At 30.1% G+C, this 14237-nt stretch overlaps 1 protein-coding gene across 10 annotated transcripts in view; it reads right to left on the reverse strand.

The window, feature by feature from the left end:
- Dys (Dystrophin) overlaps nucleotides 1-14237 on the reverse strand; it is a 349452-nt gene that overhangs the window by 274112 nt on the left and 61103 nt on the right. For all 10 annotated transcript variants that reach the window (XM_067052674.1, XM_067052673.1, XM_067052668.1 and 7 more), the window contains 2 exons: nucleotides 9031-9185; nucleotides 3311-3473 (listed from right to left, as the gene is read on the reverse strand). In XM_067052674.1, coding sequence (XP_066908775.1) covers nucleotides 3311-3473; nucleotides 9031-9185 — 318 coding nt within the window. The remainder of the gene's footprint in view (nucleotides 1-3310; nucleotides 3474-9030; nucleotides 9186-14237) is intronic.

The raw sequence follows: 14237 nt of genomic DNA on the forward strand, positions 1-14237 counted from the left end.
TTTTTTGGTAAAAATTTTTAAAAAAATCAAAACAATATAAATTTGGTTTTTATATTGAAACATTTAAAACAGTACTATGTCATATACAGATTACAATAGTTATAGTTTTTTTTTCAAAGCAAGGATATTGCGAAATCAATACTTTTAGATTAAATTATAGATTTCAATGCTACCATCGAAACAATATTTCAGGGTCCATACCATACCCAATAATTCTCTAGGTTAATAGCTGTGGGAATTATTTTTTGGCCTAGAGGTTAATTCTCATTTTACAGGATTTTGGTGCCCATAAGGGTCACATAAGTATTGCCAGTTATAACCACAGTAGTCACCCACATCTGTTCAAACATCTAAATATTCCTAACAATATAAGTTTACCTACTCTCATCCATACCCACAAGGTCATGCCTTCCTTCCTACTCTATTCTTCAAGATCCAAAAAATATAAAGATATTTAAAGGGTGTTCCAAAATTAATTCAAGATTGAATTGGCTACCATTTGTGCAGTAAAGTATTGGCAATCTTATTAAAAAAACTATTTGACAGCTGATAGTTTAGGGTTAGTAAAAATGGAGCGTTACAAATTACAACAACATGTTTTCATTGTTAAACAATGTTTTAAAAGTAATGAATGTATGACAGCCCCAGTTGAAAAATTGCATACAAAGTATGGTCAGAATAAAGATTTAACTTCATGAACTGTGAAGAGAGTAATTGAAAAATTCAGGTAGACTGGATCAAGAGGTGATGCTAAACATACTGGTCATCCAAAAACAAGCTGATCAAATATCAATAACAAAGAAGTGGGAGAGATTGTTGGTGAAAGTCCAGGAAATCAATTCGGCATCGTGGAGAACAATTTTAAGTTTTAAGATGCTCTCTACAGCGTACACTCACTGAAGATCTACACCTCCATACTTACAAAGTTGAACTGAAGCCTAGTGACCCTGCACAGCAAAGAGGGTTCATTGACTAGATCATCAAATAAAGATTTTTTGAACAACATCGTTTTCAGCAATGAAGCATAAGTTCATCATTATCGCTCTGTTAATTGTCAAAATTGCCAAACTTGGAGTACAGAGTACGCACATGTCATTGTCGAAAAACAAATGCATCCTCAATGTTTCACTGTTTGGTGCGGATTTTGGACTGGAAGCATCATTAGACCATATTTTTTCGAAAATGAAGCTGGTCAAGCTATGAATGTTACTAGTGGCTGATACTGCGACATTATAACACAGTTCTTTCTGCCTAAATTGGATGATATTGATGTGAACGACATGTGGTTTCAACAAGGTGGTGCCACATGCCATACAGCCCTGCATGAGACATTTCCTGGCCATATACTCTCTCGTTTCAGTGATAAGAATCGTGTGATTTAACACTATTGAATTTCTTTTTATGGGAAATTTGAAATCAAGGGTCAAGGCCAACAAGTCCAAGTGCATTAAAGGAGGAAATTCAACAATGCATCAATGAAATTCAACAACATTTATGCGAAATGGTCATGAGAAATTTCAACTAGAGAGTGTGTCCAGCAAATCCATAGAGGGCATTTGCCCTATGTGTTATTCCATATATGCATGACCTTATCCTGTGTATTTTTGATTCAATAAAAAAAATAGCAATTTAAAAAAAAAAAACAGTATTTTTTATTTAATTAAAATCTTGTGTTAATTTTGAGACACCCTTTAAAAGAAATCTCCTAAGGTAATCACATGAAGGGTCAGGGGTTCAGAAATTAGTAAGGAAGCCTTAGGAAGGTCTACCTATATAAAAATAAATATATCCAAAAATGCATGGGTAATAATATTTTAACAAAGGGGAATAGGTAATAATAAAGATTAATTAGATAGGGTCTCTTGAGACTATATTAATTAAATAGGGTCTCTTAAGACTATATTAATTAGATAGGGCCTCTTAAGATATGTAATTCCATAATCCTTTGATCGCCAACAACTTTAAATGTTCTAAACATGATTCAATTATATCCAGTTCACTGCAAGCATTAAATTACGATAAAATTCATGGGGAAGAAAGAGAAGTTTGGAAATGACAAAACTTCTCTTGAAACAGAAAACGCCTAACAAATTGGTTGCTGCAATGATGGTGACTGGAGTACAGAAGTGAATGGTATTCAGCTCTATGAAAATCTTAACAATTTCCTCAAATGTTAATTTTAGTTTTCCAAGGACTAGTGCAATTAGCTCAAAAATGGGTTTGCAATTGCAATTATTCCGACAAAATTTTTTTAATATGTTTTTATACAGATCTCCTATTGTGAATTTTCTGTTTTTCAACCAGTACTTTGCATGCCACCATCTTAAAAATATATCAAGAATCAAGCAAAAATTGTTTGTACACCTATATCTCCTTATAATACACATTTTGGAATTTTCACACAAAATTTACTTAAAATAAAGTTTGCAGATATAAGGTTTACTATAAAGCAATTTTTATTTAAACACAAATATAAATATCAAGAAAAAATGTTGATAAATTTCAGCATTTGAAAATGATTAAAATGCACAAGGTTTGATTTATTTTATTTTTTTATTTCTATCAGCATCTATTTCACTGTATTGAACAAAGGTATTCATGTATGTTTTATTTTTAAACTTATTTTATTGGTACTAGGTATAATATTAAAACATATACATAAAAAAATTTTTTTTTAAAAATTAAATGGATTCATTTTGTCATGTTCAGTTATTTAAGCATTGTTCGATTCCAGAGTCTTCAATATAGATCAGAGCAAGCAAAATATTAATAAAAGGACTAGGAGATTGTCTTTCTCCAATATTGATTGAATAACCATTTGAAAATGTGTCCTTAAAAATAAAATTAATATATGTAATGGATAAATTCAATGTAGATGAAAGAAAATTTACAAAAAGATGATAAATTTGTTTACCACAGTTCCTTAAAAAAAGATTAACTTGTGATTAGCAAGTGGAACTGACAGTAAAATGCAAACAAATGTTTAGGTGAGGTTTTACAATCCAATAATTTAAAGTTGTAAGAAAAGTTCTTAGAAAGGCAACTTAAAAATATGGATAGGGAGATCTCAATGAAAAGCCCTCCACAAAACTGGGAATGATCTGGGATCAAAGTTTAAAAATTTAGATTAAGGAAAGAAAGAATTAACAATAAAAAGAGTTTATTTAATGTATTGCAGAACAATTTAGTTTCTATAAATAATGAAGTAGTCACTAAGTACAACCCCAGTTTAACCAAAATGTTAAGACATAAATGAAACCCATAAAAAACATTGAATAGACCCATCAAATAAATATTTTATATAACCTACCTTTAGTTGATGCGAAGGTTTGCCTTCCCGATCCGCCTCTGCTTCCACCGCTTCCAGCCCAGATTCAACTTCACTCAGCCAAGCGAGGAACTTCTCTAAAGATCTGTCAAAGTTGTGAAGAGAGTTTATTGCAGAGTGCAAGCCCTTTCCACGATTTATTATGCTAAAACAGAAATTAAACAATATGTATTATACATATATTAATACAAACTATAAAATATAATCAATATAACAAAATGGGGTATCAAAAACAAATTGGAGTGTAAGTTGATAAAAGAATTTTTGTATATATTTTGATATATACATATATTTTTTTTTACAAGTATGTGATGGGCTCTCTATAGTTCAGGGAGTTGAGGCATAGGTCTTTGCACAGTCTGAGAACTGCAGCAATGTTGGTTCAAATCTGGCCTGAGGAGGGGGAAGGAGGGTCGACCTTTTATTTCTGTGGCAGTTCTCTGGTGTTAGATTAGGGTGGTAACCTGTAGGTAACCCCCTTCCCTCTACCCCCAATGTGCTAATTTAATTAGTGAGTTCTAAACAAAAGACTTAGTCATAAAAATGGTAAACTTTGTTTTCTTTCACAAATACTCGCACTTACATAAGAATATGTACAGATAGGGTGCCTCTCTGAACTATCTGCAACTACTTTGTAAAAATTATTCTTAGCACAAAAAAAAAAATCACATTGCTTAAATAAACATGGGGCTACGCTGTTTACTAAGAACATTTTAAATTAAAAACTAAAAAGAGTAGAGACTTCAAAGTCAATTGAAAGGTGCTATGTTTGTATTAAACAAGTATAGAAAATATCATTAGACTTTATGGACCCAATATGATGAACAACCCAAGAATTTAGAACTTTAACATAAATTTCCAGAGTAAAGGATAATATTAAAAAAATAAAAAGAGCTTTAATATGTAATTATTACTTGGCAACAAAAATTAAAATATAATTTAGATTTTGCATGAAGAATTCCAAAAACATGGTTATTTAGCTATTTTTGACAAAAATATTGCAAAAAAAGCAGGGTTTTAACAACTTTAAAGTCACAAATCTGTTATGAACAACCCAAGAGATTTGTCTAATGGAAATGTTGTGTATGTTTATGTAAAGAGATTCTTATTAGAAGCTATGACTAAGCAAATATTTTTTATTTAATTTACAGTGATAAATCTAAAAATAATTTCCCAACAATATCTCGAGGATTCCTATTAGCAAGCAGGAGGAAAAAGAGAGGAATATGGTAGCTTCTTAAACATTTTAAATCATTTCCACAAAAGTATTTCATTGAGAGTAGTTAGCGTTTCTTAATTTTTAACGAATCTCATTTTTATTCAAGATTTAAAATTAAGGCCCTATTCTTCAAAATTGATGATATCGTAGAGTTGATTAATTCTTTACCTAAAGCTGATGTCCTTCCCATCATTCTTAAGACGACAACAAATATGAAAGTTCACCTCCATAGCGAAAGTTTATATTTTAGACATATTTTACCTCTATTGAAGGAAATAACAAAACTAAACTATTTTAGAAAGATGGTACAGATGGAAGTCAATAAAGATACAAAATAATAAATGTTTCGCCCCACTTCTTAGGGCTTCATCGGGGCTGAGTTCAAGTGGTTTCATTCTGTACCTTTCTTGACTATAACTGATACATCATTATATACAAGGACATTATAACTATATACCCAATTCATAACAATTTAGTGCTATAAGTTACAAAGTTAACCGTCCAAGGGCTTGGGCTTGCATGTTCTTGATGGGCCCTACTCCGAGTCAATATTTATTTTTTTATAGTATATTTTAGAAGAAAATTTTGAAATTTTTTGAATGTAGAAAATGAATTCACAACTATAAGAGTTATAACTGTGGTAATCATATTTTCTAAGTGATAATTTAAACTAAAACTTTATGAAATTGTATCTTCCTCTGCCAGGAGTTTCATTACAAAAGGAATCATCCCAAAGATTTTTATTGGATCAACAATATGAGTGTGATCAAGATAAGATATCCTCTCTGTCTTCTTCTTTTTTTTTTTTTTATTGATTGAATTAATTTTTTAATTGAAGATGGAACTGAAAATTTAATGTTTATAATAATTTTTCAACTAATTTTTGTAACAAAATAAAGCCATTTCTAATGTTTCTTGTAGTGGTATTGTTTAATGTTTATAATTATTTTTAAACTGAATGAAGCTAGTTCTAATATTTCTTCACAGGGCACAATATTTTGGCCGGTGAAAAGCTGTTTTGGAACAAAACTAAATGTTCATGGTGAACTTGTATCATTTTCAATGAGACAAAATAGATAAGTTCAAATAAGTTGGTTTCCTGCAGTCCACTTTGCACCTGCAGGAAACCAAGAATTTGAAGAACATATGGCAAAATAAAATGGGAGAAAGGGATGTAAGCAACACAAAGCGCCATTTAAGTCAAGACCAATATCACAATCGTAGATAGGAATGAGTCAATGAGTACTGACAAACGTAAGTATGGCAAAGGATTGATCAATTTGTAACTGAAGGACTAAGCAAATCCAGGACAAAAAAAATATGATATAGGTTTGCGTATTCCTTGTCTTGCCGGGTTCTAAAGAAAATAATTAAGTATTATGAATTAAATCATTTTTAAAAACCATTTTTTGGAATTATATATAGTAAAATAAAGTATAAATAGTATTAAAAACTTGTTCATATAATGAAATTCAAAACATTCTTTCACCATTGAATAAATCATCCTGGGAAATTGGCTTAGTATGCACAACCAATTATGAGCGAACAGTGAGTACCATTTTTTATTTACTTTTTAAACAACTTTATGTTTTATATCATATTCATCACCAAAATCTCATTTCATTTAGAAAAAATGTTTGCGTTCTATAGGTGGATTTTCCTCACACGAGGTAAAAGATAAAGATAAACTGATGAGAAAGAAAGAGGGGTATGGTAAGGAAGAAGATAAAAAAGATAAATAATAAAACTGATCAATCATTATTATGTGCATGCATACTGATGATACAATAGAGATATACAGATATGCCCAAACAACACACATAAAAAAAATAAATGATTACCTCTATTGTTTACTTTGTGTGAAGTTCTTAACTAAATGGTCACCTCTAAAGTGTACTGCCGTAGTTTGAAACTAGTTAAGTTATTTTTTAGATTTAAAAAAAAAATAATTCTTTTTAGGAAACACAAACCCATTAAAAAAAAAAGATTGCCCACAGGAATATTAGTTGGACCAGGGAAATCTATATTGTGGATGAGAAGACTAAAGCTATTGGGTATAAAAAAAAAACAATGATCACTAAAAAAATTATGTATTTCAAATCGTGTTTAAACAACACTAGTTACACAGTCGTTAACTAAAAGAGCAGTATTTCAGGCTAGGCAACAAGAATTGCAAGCAAGAAACCTAATAAAGAGACCCAAATTTAGAAATACATTCTTAGAACTAAATCTGGACAAACGACTGACACGGAATCCTCATACAAGACTGAAAAGACAGTAAACTGCTCGTCGATTCCGACTATTACATTTACTAGAAAAATGGTCCAAATTTCCAATCCATAACAAAAGACTGATCTACATGACTGTTATTAGGCCTATCTAAACATACGGAGTTGAGCTATGGGGCTCCACTAAACCATCTAATTCCTCTCGAATCCAATCCTTACAGTCCAAACTCCTTCATAAAATCCATAATGCTCATTACTTTGTCACAAATCAAATCATCCATCAGGACCTTAATGTCCCATATGTTGCCGATTTGGCTAGAACCAGATACCAATCCTTCCATAATAAACTTCCTAACCACCCAAACCAACTTGTTTCTAACCTGGCTTCTCCTTCACTACCTAATAATCCTCCTAGGAATCTGAAAAGAATATGGCCTCGAGATCTTCTGCTTTAGAAATGTTTTTGGAGTTCTATCAATGGGTAGATTCTCCACATGTTTGTATCATGTCATAATATCACTTACAGCAAATTTACTCGATGTGTATATATGTATATAGTTGTAAATAACAATAAATAAATTATTTAAAAAAAAGAAATACACTCAATATAAAATCTATCATTCAATATAAAATTTAAAAACAATAATGAAAATAAGTACTTAAAAAAATCTAAAAGGTACATATACCTTTTTAAACAGATTACATTACAGCTGACATTTGAATGGTGTATTATTTTAATCAGGGAGCCATGAATTTAAGTTGTTAGTGATGGCAAGAAAAATAACAAAACTGAGAAGAAAAAACATAAGAAATATATGAAAAATTTTAAGAAGTTCTTAATATACTTGGAGGCATTGGATCAAAACTATATACTTCAGCTATATTATTTAGAGGACTGTGGAAAAAAGATTCTATGTGATGCAAAAATCCTTTTAAGAATAATCAGAGACGGATGCCAAAACAAGATGTAAAAATAATCCTTAAAAAGTAAGAGGGATGAATACCACCAGCTCCTCTTATTTCTTAACGGAGATCAGGTTGGGCATCATTAAAAAAAAATAGGTCAAGTATTTCAGAAGAAATATTTCTTCACTGATCCTGCTATCGCTATTAAAGGAAGGAAGGGATTATCTTCTATACAGCTTCAAAGACCAAACTCGAGACAAAAATGTTGAGTTAACAATCACCATACATGGCTTCTTATTTCCAAATAGTTCAAAAAACTTATTTCGAGATGCCACTAACCTCTATGAGATAAGGGTGACAAAATAAAATTTAAAAATATATAATCACTAAAGCTCTAAGCAAACTATGATAGTATCCAAATAACTAAATTTATCAGATCGAAAGAAGATAGTTGACCGTACTCCATATTATTAATTAATATTTCTACTTTTTTTTTTTTTACATAAGGGTTATTTTAGCTTACTGAGCCATTCTACTATTAGTTAATCCAACAAAAAACTAACGAAACAGAAAAAAAAAATATAGAATAGATTCAGTGTATCTAGTTACAATAAGGATTTGGGTACACATTTTTTTTAAAGGAATTATGATAGAGTTTTCCAATAGGAAATGTTTTCCTCAAACAATATCTTATTTGCTACGAGTTGTTTCTATTGAACCAACATTCTGAGAGTTAAGCTAAGAGGCTTAGGTAAAATTAAAATAACACGTACTTTTGAGAAATAATAACAATAATTAGCAGAGTATATAATAAATGTATAGAATAAAAAGAAATTTCATGTTTTTTATGACATTATTATTTATGCTTATAAAGTATAATGTGTCTTTTATTCCATATATGTGTGTATAGGTCTTCCAATGTTTTATATTTGTCTGCTACCACTATAGCACGAGTGCCCCTATAATGGGGGGGGGGGATGGATTCATTTTCATTTAATCCATATTTATTATTTAATGTATTGATAGGTAAAGTAAAAATCATGACTAAGCAGGTTAATTAACATAAATACTGAAAAAAATGCATTTATGACATTTTGCATTAAGGTAGGTATTATTAATTGAATTTTATGAAAAACAATGACTATCACTGTTTCAGAATTGTACTTTGTGATTCTTTAATTAAATATTCCATCAATAATCCACAATTAAAAAACATTTTGTTATCTGTTCTAAGCTAAAATTTAAAAAGGTTTCTTGGTACAAGTTAAAATTTGAAATGTATCATACATCATTATATCAAATCATCACTTAAAATATAAAATTGAAAACCCTAAATAAACATGAATTACCTGGTGTTTAGTTCTTCATATCGCTGATTTATTGCCTCTGTAGTCCGTTTAACTCTGCTAGTGTCATCTTGTTGGTAAACTGCAATCAGCTTCTGTGTCAGTTGGCTGAATAGCTCAATATGATGTTTGTACTGGTGCAATTCAGCATGGAATGCCTAAAATAATGGTAATTATTAAATAAATATAATAAAAAATTTAAATTATAGTTTGACAAAGTAAGTGAATATCTGGAATGATTAAATAATCAAATTAATGAAATGCGGTTCATAAAAAAATTGAATATCAAGTTTATTAAGATTTTGTGCATGATGCATAAAACATTTATAATCTTCAAAGTCACTTAATTTAACTTTAATCAAGTCCATCACCAACAATTTTTTTTAAAAGACTTTTAAGCACATATTTAAGAGAATAAATTCATCCACACATTCATAATCCATTATTATTATCTATGATTCTATTTTCATATGCAATACAACTTATATCGAACCAGACGTTAAAAACTTTATAAGGCAATAATGGAAAACAACCCCATTTTGCTCTTAATAATCACATTATTCTATAATCTAATATCTATAATAATCTAATATATAATAATAAATTCATCCAGACATTCATAATCCATTATTATTATTTATTATTCTATTTTCATATGCAATACAGCTTATATCGAACCAGATGTTAAAAACTAAATAAGGCAATAATGGAAAACAACCACATTCTGCTCTTAATAATCACATTATTCTATAATCTAATATATAATAATATTAGATTATGTGTGAATCACCAAGTAATGAATTAGCTTCAGTTTGTTTTAATTATATTAAGCACATCAATTTTAATAAATTATTATTTATATTTTACAAACATATCCAATCAGATTGAACTTAATAGTTTTTTAACTAACACTAAATCCGCGCAAAAGTTGCAAATATCAAATATACATTAATATTTTAATAAATAAAACCAGGAAACTAAATATTAATTTAATATGTGTAATTTCTGATGGCTTTCAACCTGGGGGATAATATGTATGCATTGAACTGAATCAATCATATAGAACTAAATGGTACTCAGAATTTGAGAATGTTATATGAATATTTCATAAAGTATTATAGTTATTTACAGGTATGTTTAAGGAAAAATAGTAAATTAAAAGCATTTAGATGACATTTCAAGGAACTAAACCAGAAAAATGAACTTCCTAAATTATAATGGAAAAATTAAGGAAAATATGGCCACCTTGAGTGTGTTTAATAGAGATTTTCGTTTAGCTTCCATTACCTTATTCTGAATTGCTCATATTAAAACTCAATTACTATCAAATTAATAATACAAATTTGAAACTACTATACGAAGCGATATCAAAGATAGATATGGAGTAGGCAACAGTACTTAGTATAACAATTAGTTGAGAAAATATCCTACAGATAGAAGCATGAACAAAATGATCAAGAAGCTCGCGGATTCAAAATGAGCATAAAGAAGCCTTTATACAAAGACCTGTTGGATATAGCGATTTTCATCATTTTAATTGAAAACTTTTCGTTTATTAAAAATAAATAGATTAATTTATTTTATAACTCGTTCTGTTATAATAATTTATCGTTTCACATCCTCGTAAGAATGACTATTATATACAGGGATATAAGTATAGTTCGCAAAATAATCTATATAACTTTTTTCAAGAAAGTGAATATTACAAGAAATAATAAGATTATAATAATTGTGTCCACTGACCACAGTACGTACATAACTAAAAAATGCAACAGTCTGAGGAGAATTAAAATTTCGTAAATCAAAATTTTAAATCTTCATGGACTCACACATGTTTATCCCCCCCCCTCCTAGACGGTGAAAAAAATATCTTCTTGATATCTTTCTGATACAAGTAAATACAAAAGGTGCCTTTATTATTATGCCTTTAATTAAAAAATTAAATTACATTACAAAATATATGTTATTTAATCTTTTTTTTAATGGAAACTTTCGTAAATGTTTTCATTTTATCACCACATTTCCGGCCGATCCCCTGAATAAAAAAAATATATAGACGCAGAACGAGATCAACTGTGGCAATCACATACTTTTTAGTCATTCACCAAAATAAAACTAAACCGTATTGAAACGAAACGAAATGAAAAATAGTATATTATTCTGGGACTAGATCCCTTAAGAACAATTACAAAGGAAATTTAAATTTTATAATAACATTTATTGGCCATAAAACAGTGTGACCACACTTAATTATAACATATATATAGAGAGAAAAAATAGATTAATTAAAAAACTAACTGACTAAATAAAAACAAAACAAAGAGTTAATTACAAAATATCTGTACTATTATAATAATGGGTCAGATTGCTGAAGCAAAAGGTAGTGAAATATAAGGGATTTAAACGAGGGAAGGGTTGGTACATGGCGTATGTTAGAGGGAATTGAGTTCCAGAGATATGCAGCTCGGGTAAAAAACGATTTATCAAACACAGTAGTTCGGTGAGGTGGAGTGTAGATGTCAAATAAACGGGATCTGGTAGTACGGGATTGAACAGAGAATTTGAACTGCAGGTTTTCTAGGGTATAGGAAGGGCGTTGAGTACTAATTGCTTGGAATAGAAAAGAAGCTAGGAAACAATGGCTTCCGAAGGATGGTTAGAGCCACTTCAGCTCGGCGTAATATTGGTTTTTGTTTTGTATAATAATCCAAACACTATTAAATCTTTATAACTAGTAGTGATGTGAAAATAGGTATCATATTCGTTGAGGAATGGAACAGTTTCGACAGGACGTAAAATGAATAAGATAGTTTTAGTTTTAAGAGCCATCTTGAGAGAAGAGGACAGAAAGGAAGTGGTGGATAAGCATCTCCTGTTCTTTGTCAACTTTTCCCCCTTATACTTCTTTTTCCCCATATAAAAGACTTTTTCCCACTTTATATGGAAGGAGAAGTAGCCCTTGTACAAGTTAGGCGATTCCGATTCCAATCCGGGTCGTTACGTGTTTACTGCTTCAACCGTTGTAGTTTTAAAAGACCATTTCGAAGAAGAAATTAATTTAAAACAAGATAATATGATCAAATAGGTTCCAAAAATGTTGATCATAAAAACATTTTCAAAACTTATTTTGCAATGACAAAATATCGGGTATAAAAATCAATACACATGTGACAGTAGAGGAGGTATGTTCATTGCCACACCATCTGGCGTGAGCAGAGAGGTTGTGTAAAACGGATTTATCACAAACGCAGTTATTATTAACATTTTTATTTCTCCAAAAGCCATTATCGTTTATTATTAATTGTTTAATTTGTTATTATATATATGTTATTTATATGCTGTGAGTTTTTTTCGCATTCAAATGATAGAGAAAAACCCACTCTGTAGATAAAAAATTGAATATATAAGTTTAAATGAATTTAAAGCATATTCGAGAGAAAACAAAACCCGGTTCATATGCTATTCTGATTCTTGTCTCGTATAGCTTTTTTTTCCAAATGACCTTTAAGAGAAACATTATCAAGATGTAACATGAATACATGAAAATAACCAGAACTCAATGGATAAGACCGTGTATATAAAAAGTCTAAGGACTAACTTGAAATAAAAAATTGGTTGAATCATCTTGGGGTATTACATGACTGAAGCAGATAAGCATTTCTTTGAAAGCTACAAAGGGGATGTTATGCCAGGTAAATGGTCGGGGAAAGCTTTCATTACTCAAAAGGGTAGGTCATGCAACCAACCATAAAGATCAGATTATGGGGTTTATTGTAAAAAAACATAGAAGAATATCAAGTGAATATCATTTTGAAACATCATCAAGAGAATATCAATTCTCAATGAATCGTATAAAATATGAACAATTACTGGTTTTTAATAATAAACTAAATCAAGGAGTCGAAAATTTTTTCGGAGATAATACATGGCCTTTTTATTTCTAGTCTATTATAATTATTTATGAATCAGTACCAGTTTCCATGATATTCGCAAAAAAAAAAAAAGTTAAAAACCCCCCTACCCTAAAAGAAATAAAATTATTCAGAGAAACGTTTGTGACCTCAGAATAAAAATACTGCCTCAACGGAAACGACACGCCACGAAAAATGATTTGGATGTTGAACCCTGGACTATTTTTAATTTTTTTTTTTATTTATTGAAATTTATAATATATTATAATGTTATATTCTAATACAGACATGTAAAATAACTACCCAAGGGTAGTACTCTAATAATATTTCTACATTAAAAGGTCTCGAGGCTATCTTCTTTTTAGGCGCCCCGAAGGCGCTTATTATCAGGAACGAGAGAGGAAGCAAGGTTAGAAATAAGTAGGTTTGAGTGATTAGGGAGTTTATAATGGAAGGATTTATATCTGGTTCGGGCTAGATCGGTTACATATGAAACGTTAAGGTCTTTCTGGCTGATTTTATTTGTAACAGAGTAAGAAGCATTGAGGAATTTACGAAGGATTTTGGATTGTAAGGATTAGATACGAGAGAAATTCGAAGGTTTAGTAGAGTCCCAAAGCTCAACTCCGTATTTACAAATAGGCCTTAATTAAAATAGGCCTTTTATAGTCATGTAGGTCAGTATTTTTTAATGAATTGAAAGTTCGGATCGTTTGTCTAGTAAATGTTGTAATAGTTGGAATCGACGTGGTTTCCTATATTTTTAGTCTTGTGTCAGGATTTTTTCTTCATCCAACGTAGCGGCTCGACCTCTGTTCGATAGGGTAGGAGGAAGGACACTGTAGGAGAGTCGGTAGATTTACGACGAAGAGTAGTGATTTGATGATATTTATTTTAATTTCCCCATTTTGAAATCATTTTTCGAGAGTTGTAATATGGAATTCTGGAGTTTCTAACGCATTTAAAGGGTTATTATTAACTGCGAGTAAACATGTGCCATATGCATACGTGGTGAGGAGTGTTAGGACTGGTTAGAACGTAAGCATGATAAACTGTGTAGAGGATGTACCTATATTTCTGACCCTGGAATATAAAATTAATTTTTCCTTATTTGAAAAAAAAAATTATATTTGTAAAACTATAACTAAGCAACTTTTAAACTACACGGGATTTATTAAGGACCATATACTAGCAAATTTACTCAATCATAAAAAAAGTTTTAATAATTTTTTCTTGCGGTTGGTAGCTTTAACGATGTTGAACACTAAATACAAAATGAAAGAAAATATTAGTTTTTTT

Source organism: Halyomorpha halys, unplaced genomic scaffold, assembly GCF_000696795.3.
Source record: "Halyomorpha halys isolate HHAL.00 unplaced genomic scaffold, Hhal_1.1 Scaffold582.1, whole genome shotgun sequence".
NCBI classification, from domain to species: domain Eukaryota; kingdom Metazoa; phylum Arthropoda; class Insecta; order Hemiptera; family Pentatomidae; genus Halyomorpha; species Halyomorpha halys.